The 18173-nt window shown below is 39.4% G+C and overlaps 1 protein-coding gene across 11 annotated transcripts in view; it reads right to left on the bottom strand.

Annotated features, from left to right (window-relative positions):
- Positions 1-1253: 1253 nt before the first annotated feature.
- Positions 1254-18173, bottom strand: part of fsip1 (fibrous sheath interacting protein 1) — a 35442-nt gene continuing 18522 nt past the window's right edge. For 4 of the 11 annotated variants that reach the window (XM_081347422.1, XM_081347430.1, XM_081347421.1 and 1 more), the window contains 3 exons: positions 12955-13110; positions 4111-4227; positions 1794-2640 (listed from right to left, as the gene is read on the bottom strand). In XM_081347422.1, coding sequence (XP_081203548.1) covers positions 2620-2640; positions 4111-4227; positions 12955-13110 — 294 coding nt within the window. In that variant the 3' untranslated portion in view covers positions 1794-2619. Of the gene's footprint in view, positions 1618-1793; positions 2641-4110; positions 4228-12954; positions 13111-18173 lie in introns of those variants that run through there. The other 7 variants (XM_081347420.1, XM_081347424.1, XM_081347425.1 and 4 more) reach the window with 3 other exon arrangements.

Genomic DNA, 18173 nt, shown 5'->3' with positions numbered 1-18173 from the left:
CTGCTTCATATTTATGAGGAAACCGTCATGCATTTATTCATACATTTTATTTTTTTAAATTGAACAAATTTTGAAGAAGCATTTATTTGAATTCATTGAATTCATTTGAACGCATTATAGTCCGTCACGTCTATTACGATCTCAAAATTCCGGCCAGTTGATTATACCTAGAATATCTAAATCGACTGCTGGCGGGAGATCCTTCTCCTATTTAGCACCAAAACTCTGGAACAGTCTTCCTACCATTGTCCGGGAAGCAGACACACTCTGTCAGTTCAAAGCCAGATTAAAGACACATCTCTTTGACCTAGCTTTCACATAATACATTCTAGACTTCTATAATTCAATGTTAGGCTGCATAGATTAGGTCAGCCGGAACCGGGAACACTTCCCATAAATCCTGATGTACTCGTTACATCATAAGAAGAATGGCATCTACGCTAATTTTAGTGTCTGTGTTTATCCCGAGGTTTCCCCGCAGCCTGCCGGATCCAGGCCGTATCCAGATCTGACGAAGGACCTTCACCTGGACCGATGACAACGCAGTGCTGAAGTGCCAACTAGTCTCTCCCTATGGAGGATCCCACTACCACTCTACAGATAAGGCGTTGTCGGGAAAATTCAATTCGCGTATCTACCCCAAAGCAACAAAATAAAATAAAATTCCTTATCAAATTCCTTATCAAAATTTATAAGGAAAGACAAGTATTTTGTTTAGGCTTGGCTTGTAGGGAATTCCAAACCTGCGTATATTCTAACGCACATAACTATAGAACCCATTCTAAATGCGCATGTGACCGCCATCAGCGTTTCTCACAGGTTCGCGTTTAAAGTCTGTGTAGAGAGAATGGTGTCGTCTTAGCGGCCCCTAATTTAATAACAAATGATCGTTGCGACGGAACCAAATCAATTAAAACTAACTTTAGCTGGAAATAACTTAACTCTGCTGTAAAGCCGAAACAATCTCTGTTACCTTAAATTATACGCTTATCTCTGTAAAGCTGCTTTGAGACAATCTACATTGTTAAAAGCGCTATATAAATGAAGATGACTTGACTTGACTTGAATTAAAAATCGTGTCATTTTTGATCAATTTAATGCTGAATAAAAATAATTTCTTTAAAACGATGTGTTTTGAACAGTAGTGTATGTACATGTGATGTTGATGAGCCACAACACAAGGTTATCTCGGGTTCTCAACTAACCCAGTAGTGAAGGAAGAACAGAACAAGGTCAGATGTTCAGATGGATTTGATTCATACATTTTTTAGGGGGTTTAATCAAAAGCTCATGACACGAATAAAAATACATCTTGGTTTGATTTTTGAAAAAGAACATTTTATTTTTCATCTGTCCTGATTGAGATAATGACGCTGGCGAACAGATCAGAGACACAATGACAAACACACTTTCATGTGATTATTGCGTAACTATAAAAGCATTATGCAAAATATAAAACAGAAGACCATTCTCCGTCATATTTCATGCCTTTCTCTCCGTGTTGTCCCGGTGCTGTGTTCCCTCAATCCGAGAAGCTCCAGAAGCAGGAGATCGGAGGAGTTCATCTTCACACTCCAGCAGGAGATCCCTCAGCCGATCCTCCGACAGAACCAGCGCCTGTGGAGGAGAGATCGTGAGCCTGAGATCTTACACACACACACACACACACACACACACACCTTTTCGTCCTCGGTCTTGTTTTCCAGCAAATATCTAAACATTCTTAAATCGAGACACATTCACTGGAGAAGAACAATGACAAGAAGAGAAAATGATCAAAATGAAGCGAGTTTATGATGAAAACTTGAGCTTTTATTGATGCTTAAAAACACCCGTCAGTGGAGTCAGAAAAAGAATCTTGTTTTCCCTTGAAATGAAGTGTTAGTCTGACTCTACTGGCAGACACCAGCTCCTGTCTTCAGCTCAGACTGATGAACCTGTGTGTAATGAAGCAATCGGGGAGCCAGTGAAGAGTGTAACAGTTCCTGAGACGTGTGTGACGATCTGTGTTCTAGATCAGTGTTTGACCCTCAGACACTCTCACACAGATGTGTGTGTGTGTGAACACGTGAGCAGTGTTTACAGCGGTGAGCGTCTGGCCTGTGAACGACGGCTGAACACACTCACAGACGCGTGTGAAATACCAGTGATCAGTGTGAAGACCTTCACACACTCCGTTATAAACCGAATCTTCTTCACACACTCCGTTATAAACCGAATCAAGCGTCCTCGACAGCAGTGAGCCGAAACAGAGCGAATCTTTTTCAGTTCACGAGAGATCGATTCACGAATCACCACACACAGAATCACACTCATCATCATCATTTCTAATCTTCACACACAATATTAAACTGGTGAAATAGTGTGTTTAGATCAGGATATATAGATGAAGGTCACTGAAGGACACGAGAGTGATGAATGATGACCCAATGATCACTGAGATTAACTTCATCTATGATCTAAATCACATGTTGGAGCTCGAGTACACAAGCGTTCAGTGAAGCTCATCATGAAGACGAGTCGAGATCCTGAGAAATACAGCAGTTCTTCTGATCATCAATCACAGACATCAAACAAAGCTTTTAACGTCTCGAGTCTCTGCAAACTGTTGACAAAAACTCAGCCTTTCAGACTAAACATCTGAGAGAGAGAGAGAGAGAGAGAGAGAGAGAGAGAGAGAGAGAGAGAGAGAGAGAGAGAGAGAGAGAGAGAGAGAGAAAAAATAAAGCTATAAATATGAGATTTTCTTGAAGTGCATTAGTAGTGAACTCGCAATTCAATCCTCATGAGTCCAAATGAGTCGTATGAACTCATGAACAGAGTCGTCTGAGCCTGAATGAGTCGTATGATCTCATGAGTCGGAGCCTGAATGAGTCATATGAAGTCAATGAGTCGAATGATTCATCTGAACTCACGCTGCTCTGCTCAGTCTGAATCAGTCGAATGAACTCATGAACGGAGTCGTCTGAGTCTAAATGAATCGTATGAACTCATGAGTCGGAGCCTGAATGAGTCATATGAAGTCAATGAGTCGAATGATTCGTCTGAACTCACGCTGCTCTGCTAGTCTGAATCAGTCGAATGAACTCATGAACGGAGTCGTCTGAGTCTAAATGAATCGTATGAACTCAAGAGTCGGAGCCTGAATGAGTCATATGAAGTCAATGAGTCGAATGATTCATCTGAACTCACGCTGCTCTGCTCAGTCTGAATCAGTCGAATGAACTCACGAACGGAGTCGTCTCAGTCTTAATGAGTCGTCTGAGTCTGAATGAGTCGAATGATTCGTCTGAACTCACGCTGCTCTGCTCAGTCTGAATCAGTCGAATGAACTCATGAACAGAGTCGTCTGAGTCTGAATGAGTCGTCTGAGTCTGAATGAGTCGAATGATTCGTCTGAACTCACGCTGGTCTGCTCAGTCTGAATCAGTCGCATAAACTCACGAACAGAGTCGTCTCAGTCTTAATGAGTCGAATGATTCGTCTGAATGAGTCGAATGATTCGTCTGAACTCACGCTGCTCTGCTCAGTCTGAATGAGTCGTATAAACTCATGAACGGAGTCGTCCGAGTCTGAATGAATCGAATAATTTGTCTGAATGAGTCGAATGATTCGTCTGAATGAGTCGAATGATTCGTCTGAATGAGTCGAATGATTCGTCTGAACTCACGCTGCTCTGCTCAGTCTGAATGAGTCGTATAAACTCATGAACGGAGTCGTCCGAGTCTGAATGAATCGAATAATTTGTCTGAATGAGTCGAATGATTCGTTTGAATGAGTCGAATGATTTGTCTGAACTCACGCTGGTCTGCTCAGTCTGAATGAGTCGTATAAACTCATGAACGGAGTCGTCCGAGTCTGAATGAATCGAATAATTTGTCTGAATGAGTCGAATGATTCGTCTGAATGAGTCGAATGATTCGTCTGAATGAGTCGAATGATTCGTCTGAACTCACGCTGCTCTGCTCAGTCTGAATGAGTCGTATAAACTCATGAACAGAGTCGTCCGAGTCTGAATGAATCGAATGATTTGTCTGAATGAGTCGAATGATTCGTCTGAATGAGTCGAATGATTCGTCTGAATGAGTCGAATGATTCGTCTGAACTCACGCTGGACTCCTCCAGGATCTGCAGCTCCTGCTGGATTTCTCTCAAGCGTTTCTCTTCTTCTCGTCTCTGTCTCGCGTCCCACAGGACTCCATCACCGGCGCTCTCCTCCAGACTCCCCTAAAGAACAGTCAACAGTCATTATTTTTCCCAAAGTAACACAGAATAAACAATTTCTAAAATTTTGTGGAAAAGTAGTTTGAGCTACAAGTGAAGTTTCGGGTTGATTTGATTTGGAGTCATCTGTGGCAAAAGGTTGAGAGAAGTCTCAAACACACATAAAACTACAGAACGATTAAAAACGGGCCGATAAATCAAAGTTACGTGCACACCCAAGCGGCTGATCGCTGAAGACCGGTTAGCAGTCGCGTGTGTGTGGTTGTTTTATGTGTTTGTGTGTTGACTGTACGATACTTTGGCCATTAATGAAATGAAAATGATTCTCCTCCTGAAATACACAGAGAACACATATGTGTGTCACATATAAACAAAGCATATATTTAGATCATTTCCAGTCCGGCTCTTCTTGTAATAATGACCTGCTGACACTGATGTCACTTCCTGCTCAGTCTCTTTGATTGACATGTTTCTGTTCTATATTCTGGGTGATTCAGTCTAAAGCACTGGGAAGAAACTGAAAGTGTTCATGGGATCTGAGCTCATTCTCACACGCGTGTGTTTTCATCAAGCTCACGACCACTAAACACACGCTTGTTCTTTAAATGAAGTTCTTTGAAATGATGTCCATCTAGAATAGAACTGGAATAAGTTGAAGCACTAAAATGACAAAAACTTAAAACATAAAAATAATTTAAAGCCACACCACCAGCCAACTAATAGTAATATTGTTAAATATTATGACAATTTAAAATAACTATTTTAAAATGTAATTCATTCCTGTAATTAAAGCTGAATTTTCTTAAAGCTGCAGTCCGTATCTTTTTTGGGTTAGGGTTATAGGGTTAGCCTAACCTAACCTAACCTAACCTAACCTTCAATTTCAAATAAATGATTTTTCTTTTTAACTTTCATCAAATCCTCATATTAGAGTGATTTCTGGAGGGTCATGTGACACTGAAGACTGGAGTAATGATGCTGAACATTCAGCTTTGATCACAGGAATAAATTACACTTTACTGTATATTCACATAGAGAACAGATGATTTACATTATAATAATATTTCACTGTTTTTTGTGTATTTTTGATCAAATAAACGCCGCCTTGGTGAGCAGTGAACATTAAAAATCTTACAGATCCAAAACTCTTGACTGGTAGTGTATATAAAAAAAAGAGGCAAAATTACTAAAACTACAAAACTAAAGTGAATTCAAATGATTAATAAATGCTATAATCGTGAATAAACACTGCTAAACTAGCCCAGATTCTGCTGTCGGTCCTGCACTGGAAACTGGCGTTCTCTCATGAAAACAGAGCCTGAGTGAGTCAGAGAGTCTGAGATCTGGTGTTCGGCCGATGCCACGTGGAAGCAGGAACACAGCCAGAGTTCCCTGAGCACCAGCTCTACTGCACTGAAGCCGCTCTCACTCAGTGTTTATGTCCTGCTTTCTGGGGAAATACATCTAAATTAAGTGAGTTTGTGCTTAAAACAAGCAAAATGATCTGCCAAAGTGGTCAGAAAAATGATCTAGTTTCTGTTTGAATGCACAAACTCATTTATTTCCCCAGAAAATAATACATGATATCTGTAGATGCATCTTGATTTAAGAGTTTTTAGATATTTGGACTGGAAACAAGACAAGAACCGCATTTTATGCAGTAAAGCAGCCAGACCAGGACTAACACACAGATCCTCACACTCACACACACACATGCTCTTGAAGACCAGAGTCACGATCCTCACTCTCTCACACACACACACACACACACACACACACATGCTCCTGATGAAGTGAAGCTGCCGGCGTCTGTCAGTCCAGACACTGAACACATGAGACGACAACAGAACACAACAGCCTCCTGGAGGAAAACAATCCTCGACTGTCAGCTCCGACTCAACTGGATCCAGTCCCTGTTCTCAATCTGACCCACATTCCCAGCTGAAGTCGATCTGTGATGGGAACGCTGCTGGTTTGGTGCATTAGACACAGTGTGCTGAGACTCACGACCCATCAGCTGATGCTTTTAGTGCTTTTGTCTCGTTTTCTAAAACATTCTTAATTCAAGATACAAGCACAATGACTGAAGATATTAAAGGGGTCGTCGGATGCCCATTCTCCACAAGCTGTGTGATTCTTTAGGGTCTTCATGTAAAGTTTGTAACAAACTTTGGTTAAAATTCCTCAATGGTTGTGTAAAACAACACGCTTTACCTCCTCAAGCGACCCGTTTCAGTGCATGTCTCTTTAAATGATAATGAGCAACTTCTAGTTTTCAGTTTACTGAAAAATGAGGACAAATATCTGCCAATGGAGTCAGAGAAGTACACTTCACAGGGAAAACAAGTGTATTTTTCTGACCCCATTGCTAGATATCTGTTCTTGTTTTAAAGCACAAACTCACTTTATTTTACAGTAAACCAGACTTAATATAATAACTTAAAGGGGTCATATAATGGTACATGCACTTTTACAAGTTGATTGCACTGAAATGTGTGTTGGCAGTGCCTGTACACAACCATCCTATCATGATAAAAATCCATCCAGTGGTTTTGTTTTAATCTCCTTATATGTTTGACCCTCTCTGAAATCAAGCTGTTCGATATTGTGACGTCATAATATCCAACGCCCCTCCCGCTATTGCTGAGTGACAGCCGTGTTTCAACACAAGACCCGCCCTGAGCGAGCTGTGACAGCCGTCATCATAGTAGTCCGCCATTGTTGATATGCTGGAGCAGAATGGCGTCGGTCTAAGCGATTGTGGTGTTCTGTTCTTAGATGTAATAAGGAACACAGCAGTCATCTGAATGTTCCTAAATCCGAGCCGTTGAAGAAGCAGTGGCTGAGTTTTGTTTTTGAAGCGATATGCCCAAAGGATTGACGCGGGGATTCCCCACGATCGTCTGTGCTTTCATGTTTGCGCGAATCATTTCACACCAGACAGCTTTACAAACGAGAAAAAAACGGATCGGTACCAACGTGTTCCTGCTGAACCTCCAGAAGATGTGAGTGTAATGTTTTATTAACCTTTATATTAGTATTTATCAGAGGTGGGACAAAGTCATTGTTATGCAAGTCACAAGTAAGTCTCAAGTCTTTGCCCTCGAGTCCCGAGTCAAGTCGAGTCAAAGATGAGGCAAGTCCCAAGTCGAGTCAAAAGTCAAAGCCAACAAGTCTCAAGTCGAGTCCAAAGTCCTACCATTTTAGTTTCGAGTCATTTCAAGTCCTCTACCACAGAAATAAAATGTATACAAATCATGTATGTCTGTAAGATTTGTATTTATTTAAACCTCTTTTTATACAATGACATTAATTAAATACAGTAAAAAACAGAAAATTTAATTTTCACAAAAAATGCTTGTATTTCAACAGCATATTGCACTACAACAATGCACAGCATGCAGCTTCAGTCTTGTATTGACCTCATATTGCAAAACAGTTTAACTTTCAAATAGACATGGGTCGTTTTAGCCTAAACCTTTTTAAACATGTCATCAATTCACGAGTTCACATCTACATATAATTAATACAATAAGTTTATGCGTATTTGGCGTGCTGTCCGGGGGGAGGTCTCCGAGCTCGGAGTTAGGCCCGAACCCAAAGTACTCCCCCCAGTTGGTAAGAGTAGATGGAAATGGAAGTGTAGATGGAACTGGAAGTGAGGAGATGAGGTGGAGGAGGGATGCTGACAAACTTTCAATGAACAGAGACAGGTCTGCTGTGAATTTATACTCTGTCATTGAGTTGATTACTGATTAATCAACAGCTGTGCATGATTTGGTTAATTATCTGAACCTGCTCCTCCCGAACTTTGTTAAATAAAACCTCATTAAAGTCCTCACTCCTCAAAATTATAATTAAACATTTCTTTGTGCAACTTCAGGCAACTTCAAATTGCAACTCGTTTTTTGTCGACTACCTCGTAATCTTTATAGCCAAATGAAACTACCTTCGGTATCATTTTGCCTACTGGCGCGTTGTTGCTTGTTGCGCTTCATTGGTTGTCTTGCAATGGCCTGCTTACGCCGTTTCACACATACTCCGTGTGCAGTGCGTATGCGGTGCGTGTTGCAGTGCGTATGCGGTGTAAGACCAGCACGTGCAAAAGTGCTTTCACATATGCTGCGTTTGCAGTGCGTGATCCGCGGCTGTACCACAAATACATAGCCTACTCACTATTTGTATTTTAAATAAGAAGTTAGGCAACTTTTATTTAAAAAAAGTTTTTTTGTCAGCATTGCGATTCTCTTTGTACACACGGATACACTCTTTAATAGACGCATTCACGTTTAAATACAATTTAAACAACGTATTATTTAATGCATTACTCTTATATAATTATATATTAAGTTGCTCAAGCAAGTGGTAAAATATTTAACCATGTACTTATATTAAAATCGCATAGCCTACATTTTAAATTAAAACTTAAAATTGACAAAAACAGCAGACTCATACTCTTTCTTTTGCATAATTTAAATCTTTATACAATAAATCTCGCATGTCACAAAGAACTTGTTTTTCCACCTCCACGAATGAGACGAGAGTTCATTATGTTGCCTTGTTGAAATATGTATTTTCCCTTGATTTACCCCGGTCTTAACGTCTCAGCATTGCGATTCTCTTTGTACACATATACACGTATGCACGTTTAAACACAATTTAAACAACGTAGGCCTATATTCAATGCATTACTTCTATTAAGTTCCTAAAGCAAGCGGTCAAATATTTAACCATGTAGGCTACTTATATAAAAAACAGCCGACTCTCATGCCTTTTCTTTTATATTTAAATTAATACAATAAATCTCGCATGTCACAAGGAACATGTTTTTCCACCTCCACGAATGAGAGTGTCGTTCATTATGTCGCCTTGTTGAGGTAAATTGTAGTTTTCCTTGCTTTCCCTGGCCTTAAAGTGAAAATAGTATTTAATTAAATACATTTATGGTGAGATTACTACATTTTATTTAATCAATCGCATTTATGGTGAAATTACTACATTTTTAGGTCAATCTGTGTTTATTTTGACCACGAAACATGCGCTGTCACTTTAATTCAGCACGTGCAGCACAGCAGAAATAGACTCGCTGCACTGCTGTATACGCACCGTACCTGGAACGGATCGACGGACTTCAACCCCGTGCAGTGTGAAAGCTCTAACCTGTTAACATGGGTACGGAAAAAAATACGCACCGCTGGCGCATACGCACTGCAAACGGAGTATGTGTGAAACGTGCGTTAGATGCTGTCGAATCAAAACAACGTGGGACTACAGTGATTGGATGTCGTGCAGGCAGCGCGCGCGCTCTCTGCATGCATACAGGTGGTGCACATTTTTTTTTTTCACAGATGCAGATAAACAGAGCGGCGCGGCCGTGTGGACATTTTTTCCCCAGTTTTCATGGGAAGTAGCAAGTCTTCTCGAGTCAAAAGGCGCAAGTCCAAGTGAAGTCACGAGTCATTGATGTTAAAGTCCAAGTCGAGTTGCAAGTCTTTGTACATTTTGTCGAGTCGAGTCGAGTCTGAAGTCATCAAATTCATGACTCGAGTCTGACTCGAGTCCAAGTCACATGACTCGAGTCCACACCTCTGGTATTTATATTAATCTTTGCGAAATTTGCAAACCTTGCTGCAGGCTTCATGATGAATGCGTCTAAGGTTTATACTCAGGGTACATTACAGCATGTTTTCTATGTACGACGTTCTCAATATAATTCATAATCCCACGTTTATAACGAATAACACGTGGTTATTGTGTTAGATACGGTCAGAGAATGTCTAATACGGTGTACCCACATGAACAGAGGGGCGGGGCGAGCAAAGCTCATTATCATTTAAAGACACATGCACTGAAACGGCGTGCTGAAAACAGAGCTGTTTTTGACCAGGTAAAATTAGTGTTTTCTTACAATACTAATGAGAATTTTTAATTAAAGTATATTACAAACTTTTAATTTAGACCCTAAAGAATCATATTAGCTTGTACAAAAATGGCATTATATGACCCCTTTAAATCATTTAGTTTCTCAAGTAAAATGTATCTTGATTTAAGGTCCCCCTGTGGAGTAAATCCAGCGTTTAATGTTGTTTATGTGTCTATGTGGTGTTTTTAATCTGCTTTAAGACAAAGCATGTGTAAGTTCATAAGTCGACAGCATTGCTGAGTATTTCCTCCTTAAAACTGCAGTGAACCAAAGACAGTCTCAAAAACACGCTTTGAAATCGCTGGTGTTTCTGACGTCACAAACTACCTTGTAACCAATCAGATCAACGTGTGATCGTCAACCAGTGAATCTCTGAGCTGAGGGAGTGAGTGGAGGCGGGGCTCATTTGCATATTCATAGAACCACGCATACTAAATGAGGCAAGGGTGTCGAGTTACATTCAAGATATTTTAAGGCATGAACGTTTAACATTTAAATGTGTCAGTTTGGTGATCAAAGATGAGTTTAATGATTGACTACAGGGGGACTTTAAGAATATTTAGGCACTTGTGCAAGACAGAAACACTGAGGAAGACCATCATTTTTTGCAGAGAATATTCACTGAGAAGCAGAAACAGGATCAGCTCGTTGTTTTGGAGGTAATTAGAGATTCTCACTCGTTCTGAACGCGAGCGACTGAAGCCTCTCTCCTGAAGACTCATGGAATCAGTGAACGCCGAGCTCACGCCAGAACCGGCGTCACCGGGAAAGAGTTTCAGACGCTCCCGGGACGAATCACACGAGAAATGAAGCTCAATATTTCATTATTTACGACCCTTCGTCAGCCTTGGCCTGGTGTGGAGATGAGCTACTGTTACAGACGCTCATCATGAGCACATTCACACACACTCACTCCAGATGCTCAGATATACAGATGTGCCTATTTTAAATATCGGTTAATTACGATTCAGATCACAGTTACTGGATTAAACCGCTCCATATATTAAATATATATACATATATAAACTGCTATATAAATGAAGGTGACTTGACTCCACAAACACCATAAATGATCCGCAGAGCAGTGTTGGGTAAGTTACTCTAAAAAAGTCATTAATTACTAGTTACTAATTACATCTTCATCAGTGTAATTACGTTACTGTACTAATTACTCTTTACGAAAAAGTAATTAATTACTTATTACTTTCTAAATCCCATATCAACCTCAACCAGCTGAATAACACGAGGATAGACATGAAACGGCTCTTTAATGCTTAAACTGACCAAACAATTTCACATAGTAACCCTTAATTACGCTTTCATGGACAAATTTGGGCATGAGTGTCTCAGGTGTGATCCAAAAAAAATTTTTTTTTAAAATAAATGTTATCACTATCTTCGATAAAATAAAAACTATCACTTTATGCCGTTTTTAAATTATTTTTGGGGTATTTTTTATTTATTTACCTCTAAAAGTACCATATTTTCTATGTAAATTATGCTAATTTTATTTTATATTTAATATATCTTTAACTTCAGTAAAAAAAAAAATCATTCCAGTAAGTTCAGACAGACAAAACCTAAAAATGTGGTGTCATATGTTGACATAAAAATAACAAAAAAGCAATAATATCAATAGCCACTAGATGGCTGAAGAACTCAATGGCTGCATATAGACTGAACTCTATAAACCATTGTTATAACGGATTTAACCTCTTAAGTTTTTGATTTTATCACAAGTTAAAATTGTAATTTTAAACAAAAAAAACCAACATCTGTGACTATACAAAGATGCCAAAATATGCTTAGACAAACATGACCATGCTATAAGGAAAAGACAGAGTAGTTGATCATTTATCATTCATTTCAAACAAAAAAACATCACATTTCAATAACTCAAAAACAGGTCCGAATAAACCAGTATCGCAATGATCTGCATTGTGTTGGATCTATTGATTTTTATTCGGGAAATAAAAAACAAAATGCTCTGAATTATAGTTTTTCCCATTCATTCCTATGGGTGGTCATTATTGTCCATGAACGCCAAATTAAGGAGGTTTTTTTCAACTGCTTAACATTGTAGAATCGAGTCAAATTTGTTTGCGTGTTCAGGTGGAAAACTTAGGAAAAGTAGCCAAAACTTGTACTGCTAAGATTAAGGAAAGTATTTACAAAAAAATAAATAAAAATATTCCACATTTGTCCAGAAGGTTACATAAAAAACCCTACTTTTTAACATCAGACAATACATTTTGATGTTAAACCCACTATTGTTTTACTATATAGAATTGTTGTTGTTTATTACACCAGTCGGATCTCTTTTGGCTAGTTTGTCTGAGTTTGTTCGAGTGAGCTCATGCGATTCAGCTCCTCATAAAACACACACGACTGCCGTGAGATCGGATTGGTCTATACACAGTATTTAGCTCAATTACATCAGAAATAACTAAAGAAATTACAGAAAAATTAAGAGTAATCCCTTACTTTACTTTTTCGAGGGAAAAGTAATTAAATTACAGTAACATTACTTAGTCAAGTCTCCATTTATACAGCGCTTTCACAATATAGATTGTTCCACAGCAGCTTTACAGTGATAACAGGAGATAACAGAGAGTGTCAGGCTTTACAGCAGATCTGGAATAAAGTTATTGTCCAGATAAAGTTAGTTTTGATTGATTCACTTCCATTGTAAAGATCATTAGTGATTAGCTTAGGGGCCGCTAACACACACCGCTCTCACAGAAAACTTTTAATAGTAATTAGTTACACACAACACTGAAGAGGACCTCAGTGAAAGCAGGCCGCACCTGAGACGGAGTGTGTTCTGAGCAGCGGCCCCTCACAGACAGGAAGTGATGAACAGGAAGTAGCAGCTGAAGCCTGGAGTCGATGTGACGCAGACTGTGGAGTTCAGACGGTTCGGGACTGAAACCTTCACCGGCCGAGAGAGACGACGAGAACGCCTGAAAAACACAAGAGAACCGGCGTTAGAGACATTCGTCACCGGATGATCAAAACAGACACAAAATGATCTGCAACAAGAATTTATTCCCAGCACAAATATCGAAACATTCTTAACCCTCTTTTTTTTTGTGAATTTTGTACTTCATCAGAATGGTACGAAACTTGGTAAAGGTTTTGGCACTTGCTGTGTGAACACAAAAAAAAACTCATGGACATGATCTGTAGGTTTAATGGTCCTGTAAACAATAGTCCCACTTGAGCTGCTCGCGGTCAGAAATGATGCATTGGAAACGAATGCGAGACGAGTTTCCTCTAGTGGAAGCGTTTGGAACTGCAGCCGAACACACTCTCACTGAACGCTCATTTACTGAGATATCAGGGTAGAATTTGGAACACGACTTGTTTAGATTTATTTACTAAATTTTAGAGTAAAACCTGTTTTTGAAAATATATATTTCATAAAAGAATTGAAAATAGTATTTTTGTGCATTTTTCATAATACATGTAAAATTCTGTAACTTTTTTTAAGTTCACTTTTTTCACTTCAGCAATAATCTGCCAAGTGTCGTCTTTGAGAAGAGATCAAACTTCAGTCTGTCGCTCTAAAGCATTCAAGATTTACCAGTTTAAATTGGAAATTAAATTTTTAGGTCTATGCTCAAAAAGTGAATAACTGGATTATAAATACAGCGTAAATAAAACAAAAATCCCCTACAAATACAAAATATTAAATAAAAAACATTATCAAACTAAAAATTAGTACATTCACTTCATTGACAAAAAAATAATAATCTTTTGACCGACACGTGAAGAGCACCAGAGGGATAAATCAAGACACATTTACTGTAAAAAGATGATTGAAGATATTAAAGTCCCCCTGTAGTCAATCATTTATCCCTTATAACTCATCTTTAATCACCAAAATGACATATTTAAATGTTTTTTTCCACTTCATGCCTTAAAACATCTTGAATGTAACTCGACACCCTTGCCTCATTTAGTATGCATGGTTCTATGAATATGCAAATGAGCCCCGCCTCCACTCACTCCCTCAGCTCAGAGATCCACTGCTTGACGATCACACGTTGATCTGATTGGTTACAAGGTAGTTTGTGACGTCAGAAACACCAGCGATTTCAAAGCGTGTTTTTGAGACTGTCTTTGGTTCACTGCAGTTTTAAGGAGGAAATACTCAGCAATGCTGTCGACTTATGAATTTACACATGCTTTGTCTTAAAGCGTATTAAAAACACCACATAGACACATAATCAACATTAAACGCTGGATTTACAACACAGGGGGACTTTAAATCTTGTTTTCAGTATCAAAATGAAATGAGTTTAAGCTTAAAGCAAGAACAAATATCTGACAACTGGGTCAGAAAAATCCTCTTGATTCATGGGAAAGCAACATTATTTTCTGCAGGCTTTATATATCATAAGCAAACTTCTGTTCAACTCGACTGAAAGCTTCTCAATAACACTAACTTTATTTGATTTCAATATTGGTCACAGATTTTCTGCACCTGGCATTTGCTTTTGGACGTCACGCTGTATTCTGATCGCTCGTCCAACCATCCCTTTAAAGCCAAATATCTAAGTCTTGACTAATGTCCTTCTGTTTCCCAGTGAGCAAATCTCCCATCAGGCCGAGCGGCGAGCGTGAGGTCAGCTTTGTCCCGCTGCCCGCGCGCAGGAAAGACTGAAGGGTCATTAAAGATCTCAATATAACGAGCGTGAGCTCAGAGGAACTCGAGCGGCTCGGAATTACTGCGTGAGCTCATCGTTTCTGCCTTACATTAGTAGATTTTCAGCTAACTGTACATTTCTGAAATACAGTGCAAGAAAAGTCCGGTTTTGGTCTGAAAATGTGCATTAGACTGTTTCGCTCATATTTATGACCACAGTAAAACACAAACACACAAACAGAGATACAAAGAAAAAGTGCTGATCATTGGAGGTCGCATAAAACATTTCCACAGAAAAGTCACATGACTGAAATGGAACATTGAATGATTAAATATATGCAAAGAAGATGAGGCAAACTATATACATGATGATGATGCCGTTACCAAACGTTCTATCGAAATCAGTGGAAGGTTTTCAAACTATATTCCTAAAATGATTAAAAGTCGTCATGAAAGGGAAGTTGCGCACATCTTTTCTTCTTCTATTGTGTCGTATATCCGAGAGAAATGCTTCTAGAACAAGATCAAATGTGGGTGGGGCTTGATTGTGTCTGTGAGGATTTGATTGGATGGTTGTGGTTAGCTATTGGCTGATCTCCTGTGAGTGACAGGTTGCCCCGCCCACATCATCAGAGAAGAGACGAGATCTGCGAGAGGAACTGATTCTGATTGAAGATTACGAGCCACATGATATTAGCTGCTTATTTCCATTGGGTCACGTTGGAGAATACAGCCGGATCAGAACCAGGGAAACGCCTGACAGAAGCCTCTTTGTTCGGCATCAGGATCAGTCGAGCTCCACATCTGTGGGCTAAACGTGCGCATCATGAGTCCAGGCTCGTAAAGAGGAACGTGTCAACGGCGTGAAGAAACAAATATAGACTTTCTAGAGATGTTTCTGTGCATTTACTGTGTCTTTGCTCTGCTTTATATTCAATTCAGTTCAATTCATGTTTATTTGTATAATTTTCACAACACACATCGTTTCAAAGCAGCTTTACAGAAAGTGCATGAGTCCATATTACAGTTTACAGTGTTCTGTTATCAGAAGAGACTGTCTAAGTTATGCATTTCAGAAATGTACAAATACAAAATCACAGTTAGCTAAAAATATATTAAATTAAAATGTAATAATTTAATGCAGAAACAATGAGCTCACTGAAGTAATGAATACTTGTTCGTTAACAAATGATTCTGACATTTAGAGAAATGATGCATTGGTGCGTGTTGATTCAGAGTTTATTATAGAGTCTTATTATATAAGATGTGTGGATTGCTGTGTAACGTTTATTCTGTCTAACGGAGTGTATTTATTGTAATATAAACGGCTTATGTTGTGTAAACTGTGCATCTTGTTGATCATTTAAGTGATGATTGTGTATGTTCTGTTGAAACACACCGATCAGTGTTTGGCTGGAAACACAATCATCCAGTTCTGAAGAATTAAGTCGAGAATAAGCAGTTTACACAAACTGGAGAAGAAACAGATTAGGAGAGACTCCAACAGAAGATATCGGACCGCAGTCGTGCTGTAAAATACCATAAAATCATATTAATCGACTCTTCTGAATGATTTATGTGTGCGCATCATTATTGTGTTAATAATCCTGAATCAGAATAACATCTCTTCTCTGATGATGAGGGTGGGACTATAACCTGTCACTCACAGGAGATCAGCCAATAGCAAACCACAACCATCCAATCAATTCCCCACAGACACAATCAAGCCCCGCCCACATTTGATCTTGTTTCAGAAGCGTCGACACAGTAGAGAAGAGAGCAGCGCTACTTCACTCTCATGACTTCAACAACTGACCAACTGATCAAAAAGAAGGTTTATCTGTTATAATAGTAGAGGATCTGTGTGTTTGGAGAGTTAGAAATAATCAGAAATCATCCTACAATTCAATAAAGCATTGCTGACGGGTCAGAGAGGATCTTTAATCAGATGAGAACAAAACTTCAACTAATTTGAATAATTACACTATTGTCCTTCTAGAATTTGAATGTGTCTCATATCTGATGAAGTTTGCATCATTGATTCTGTTTATTGCTGTGAGTCGATCAGGGTTCGTACAGGAAGTGTAAAATTAGAGATCGCACTTATCAAACAATATCTTTAGTATTTTTAAAGAATTTTTAACATAAGTTGCAGATATAAGGCATCCAAAATACAACTTAGAACGTATTTAATAATATATTAAATACAAAGTTTATAATGGCCATTATTGTTCATTGAATAAGGTCTGATGGGGGTTTATCAGACGGGCTGCAGTGTTCATTCTGCGGGAAAAGATCTAAAGATTCATATACAAACTCAATGTATATGAAAAATTCATATCTATTGTATTTAAATAAGTCAAGCACTTTTCAAGTATACTCTTTGTACCATTTACATTTATGCATTTGAAACGCTTTTATCCAAAGCGACTTCCATTGCATTTCAAGGTACATATTTACATTCTGATCAGATCTTGCTTTCCCTGAGAATCGAACCGGTGACCTTGGCGTTGCGAGCGCCAGTGCTTCACTGTTTGAGCTCCAGAAAAGCTGTATATATATATATATATGTGGCTGTTTTCAAGGGTTTTCCAAGACTTATATTAAAGCATCTTGTGTGAACCCTGTAGAAATAAAGCTGATTGACTTCAGTCACTGAAATCTCTCCTTCATCCCATCACTCTCTCCGTCTGGAGAACGATTTACTACCGAACTGAAATATGTCTGATCCCGCTGTGCGTCTCAGGGTCAAAGAGCCGAACACACACACAGAGAAATGAGCTGCGAGTCCAAACGACATCAAACATCTGCTGAACATCCACAACAAGCTCCTGCAATAACAGGACGTTTCCATCGGAAGAGCATCTGCGATCCCGTTCGGTTTCACAACAGTAATTACAGAAACCGGTTAGCAAAGGAAAGAAGAACGCTGTAAACGTAGAGGCCAGTTCCTGCGGCGGGGAGATCAGAATAGAAGAGGAGCTCGTAAACACCAGCCTGAAGATCAACCCTGACCCACAGAAGCCACGGGAACATCAAATAATCATCATTTTCATCTCACAATAATGAGTTCAGCCAGGGAATGTCTAATAAGGGGAGATCTTCCACTCTCAGTAAACTTCCGGCTTCTGAACTGGCTGCAGTTCCACTCATGAGGGCGCTCACAGGACGAGTGCAGTTCCACTCTGGCTCCACATGAGGGCGCTCACAGGACGAGTGCAGTTCCACTCTGGCTCCACATGAGGGCGCTCACAGGACGAGTGCAGTTCCACTCTGGCTCCACATGAGGGCGCTCACAGGACGAGTGCAGTTCCACTCTGGCTCCACATGAGGGCGCTCACAGGACGAGTGCAGAATGAATGGAGGTCTATGGCG

Source organism: Scardinius erythrophthalmus (genome assembly GCF_964197995.2).
Source record: "Scardinius erythrophthalmus genome assembly, chromosome: 19".
Classification (NCBI taxonomy): Eukaryota; Metazoa; Chordata; class Actinopteri; order Cypriniformes; family Leuciscidae; genus Scardinius; species Scardinius erythrophthalmus.
Note: the sequence above shows the minus strand (reverse complement) of the source record. Positions and strands in the feature narration are given on the sequence as shown.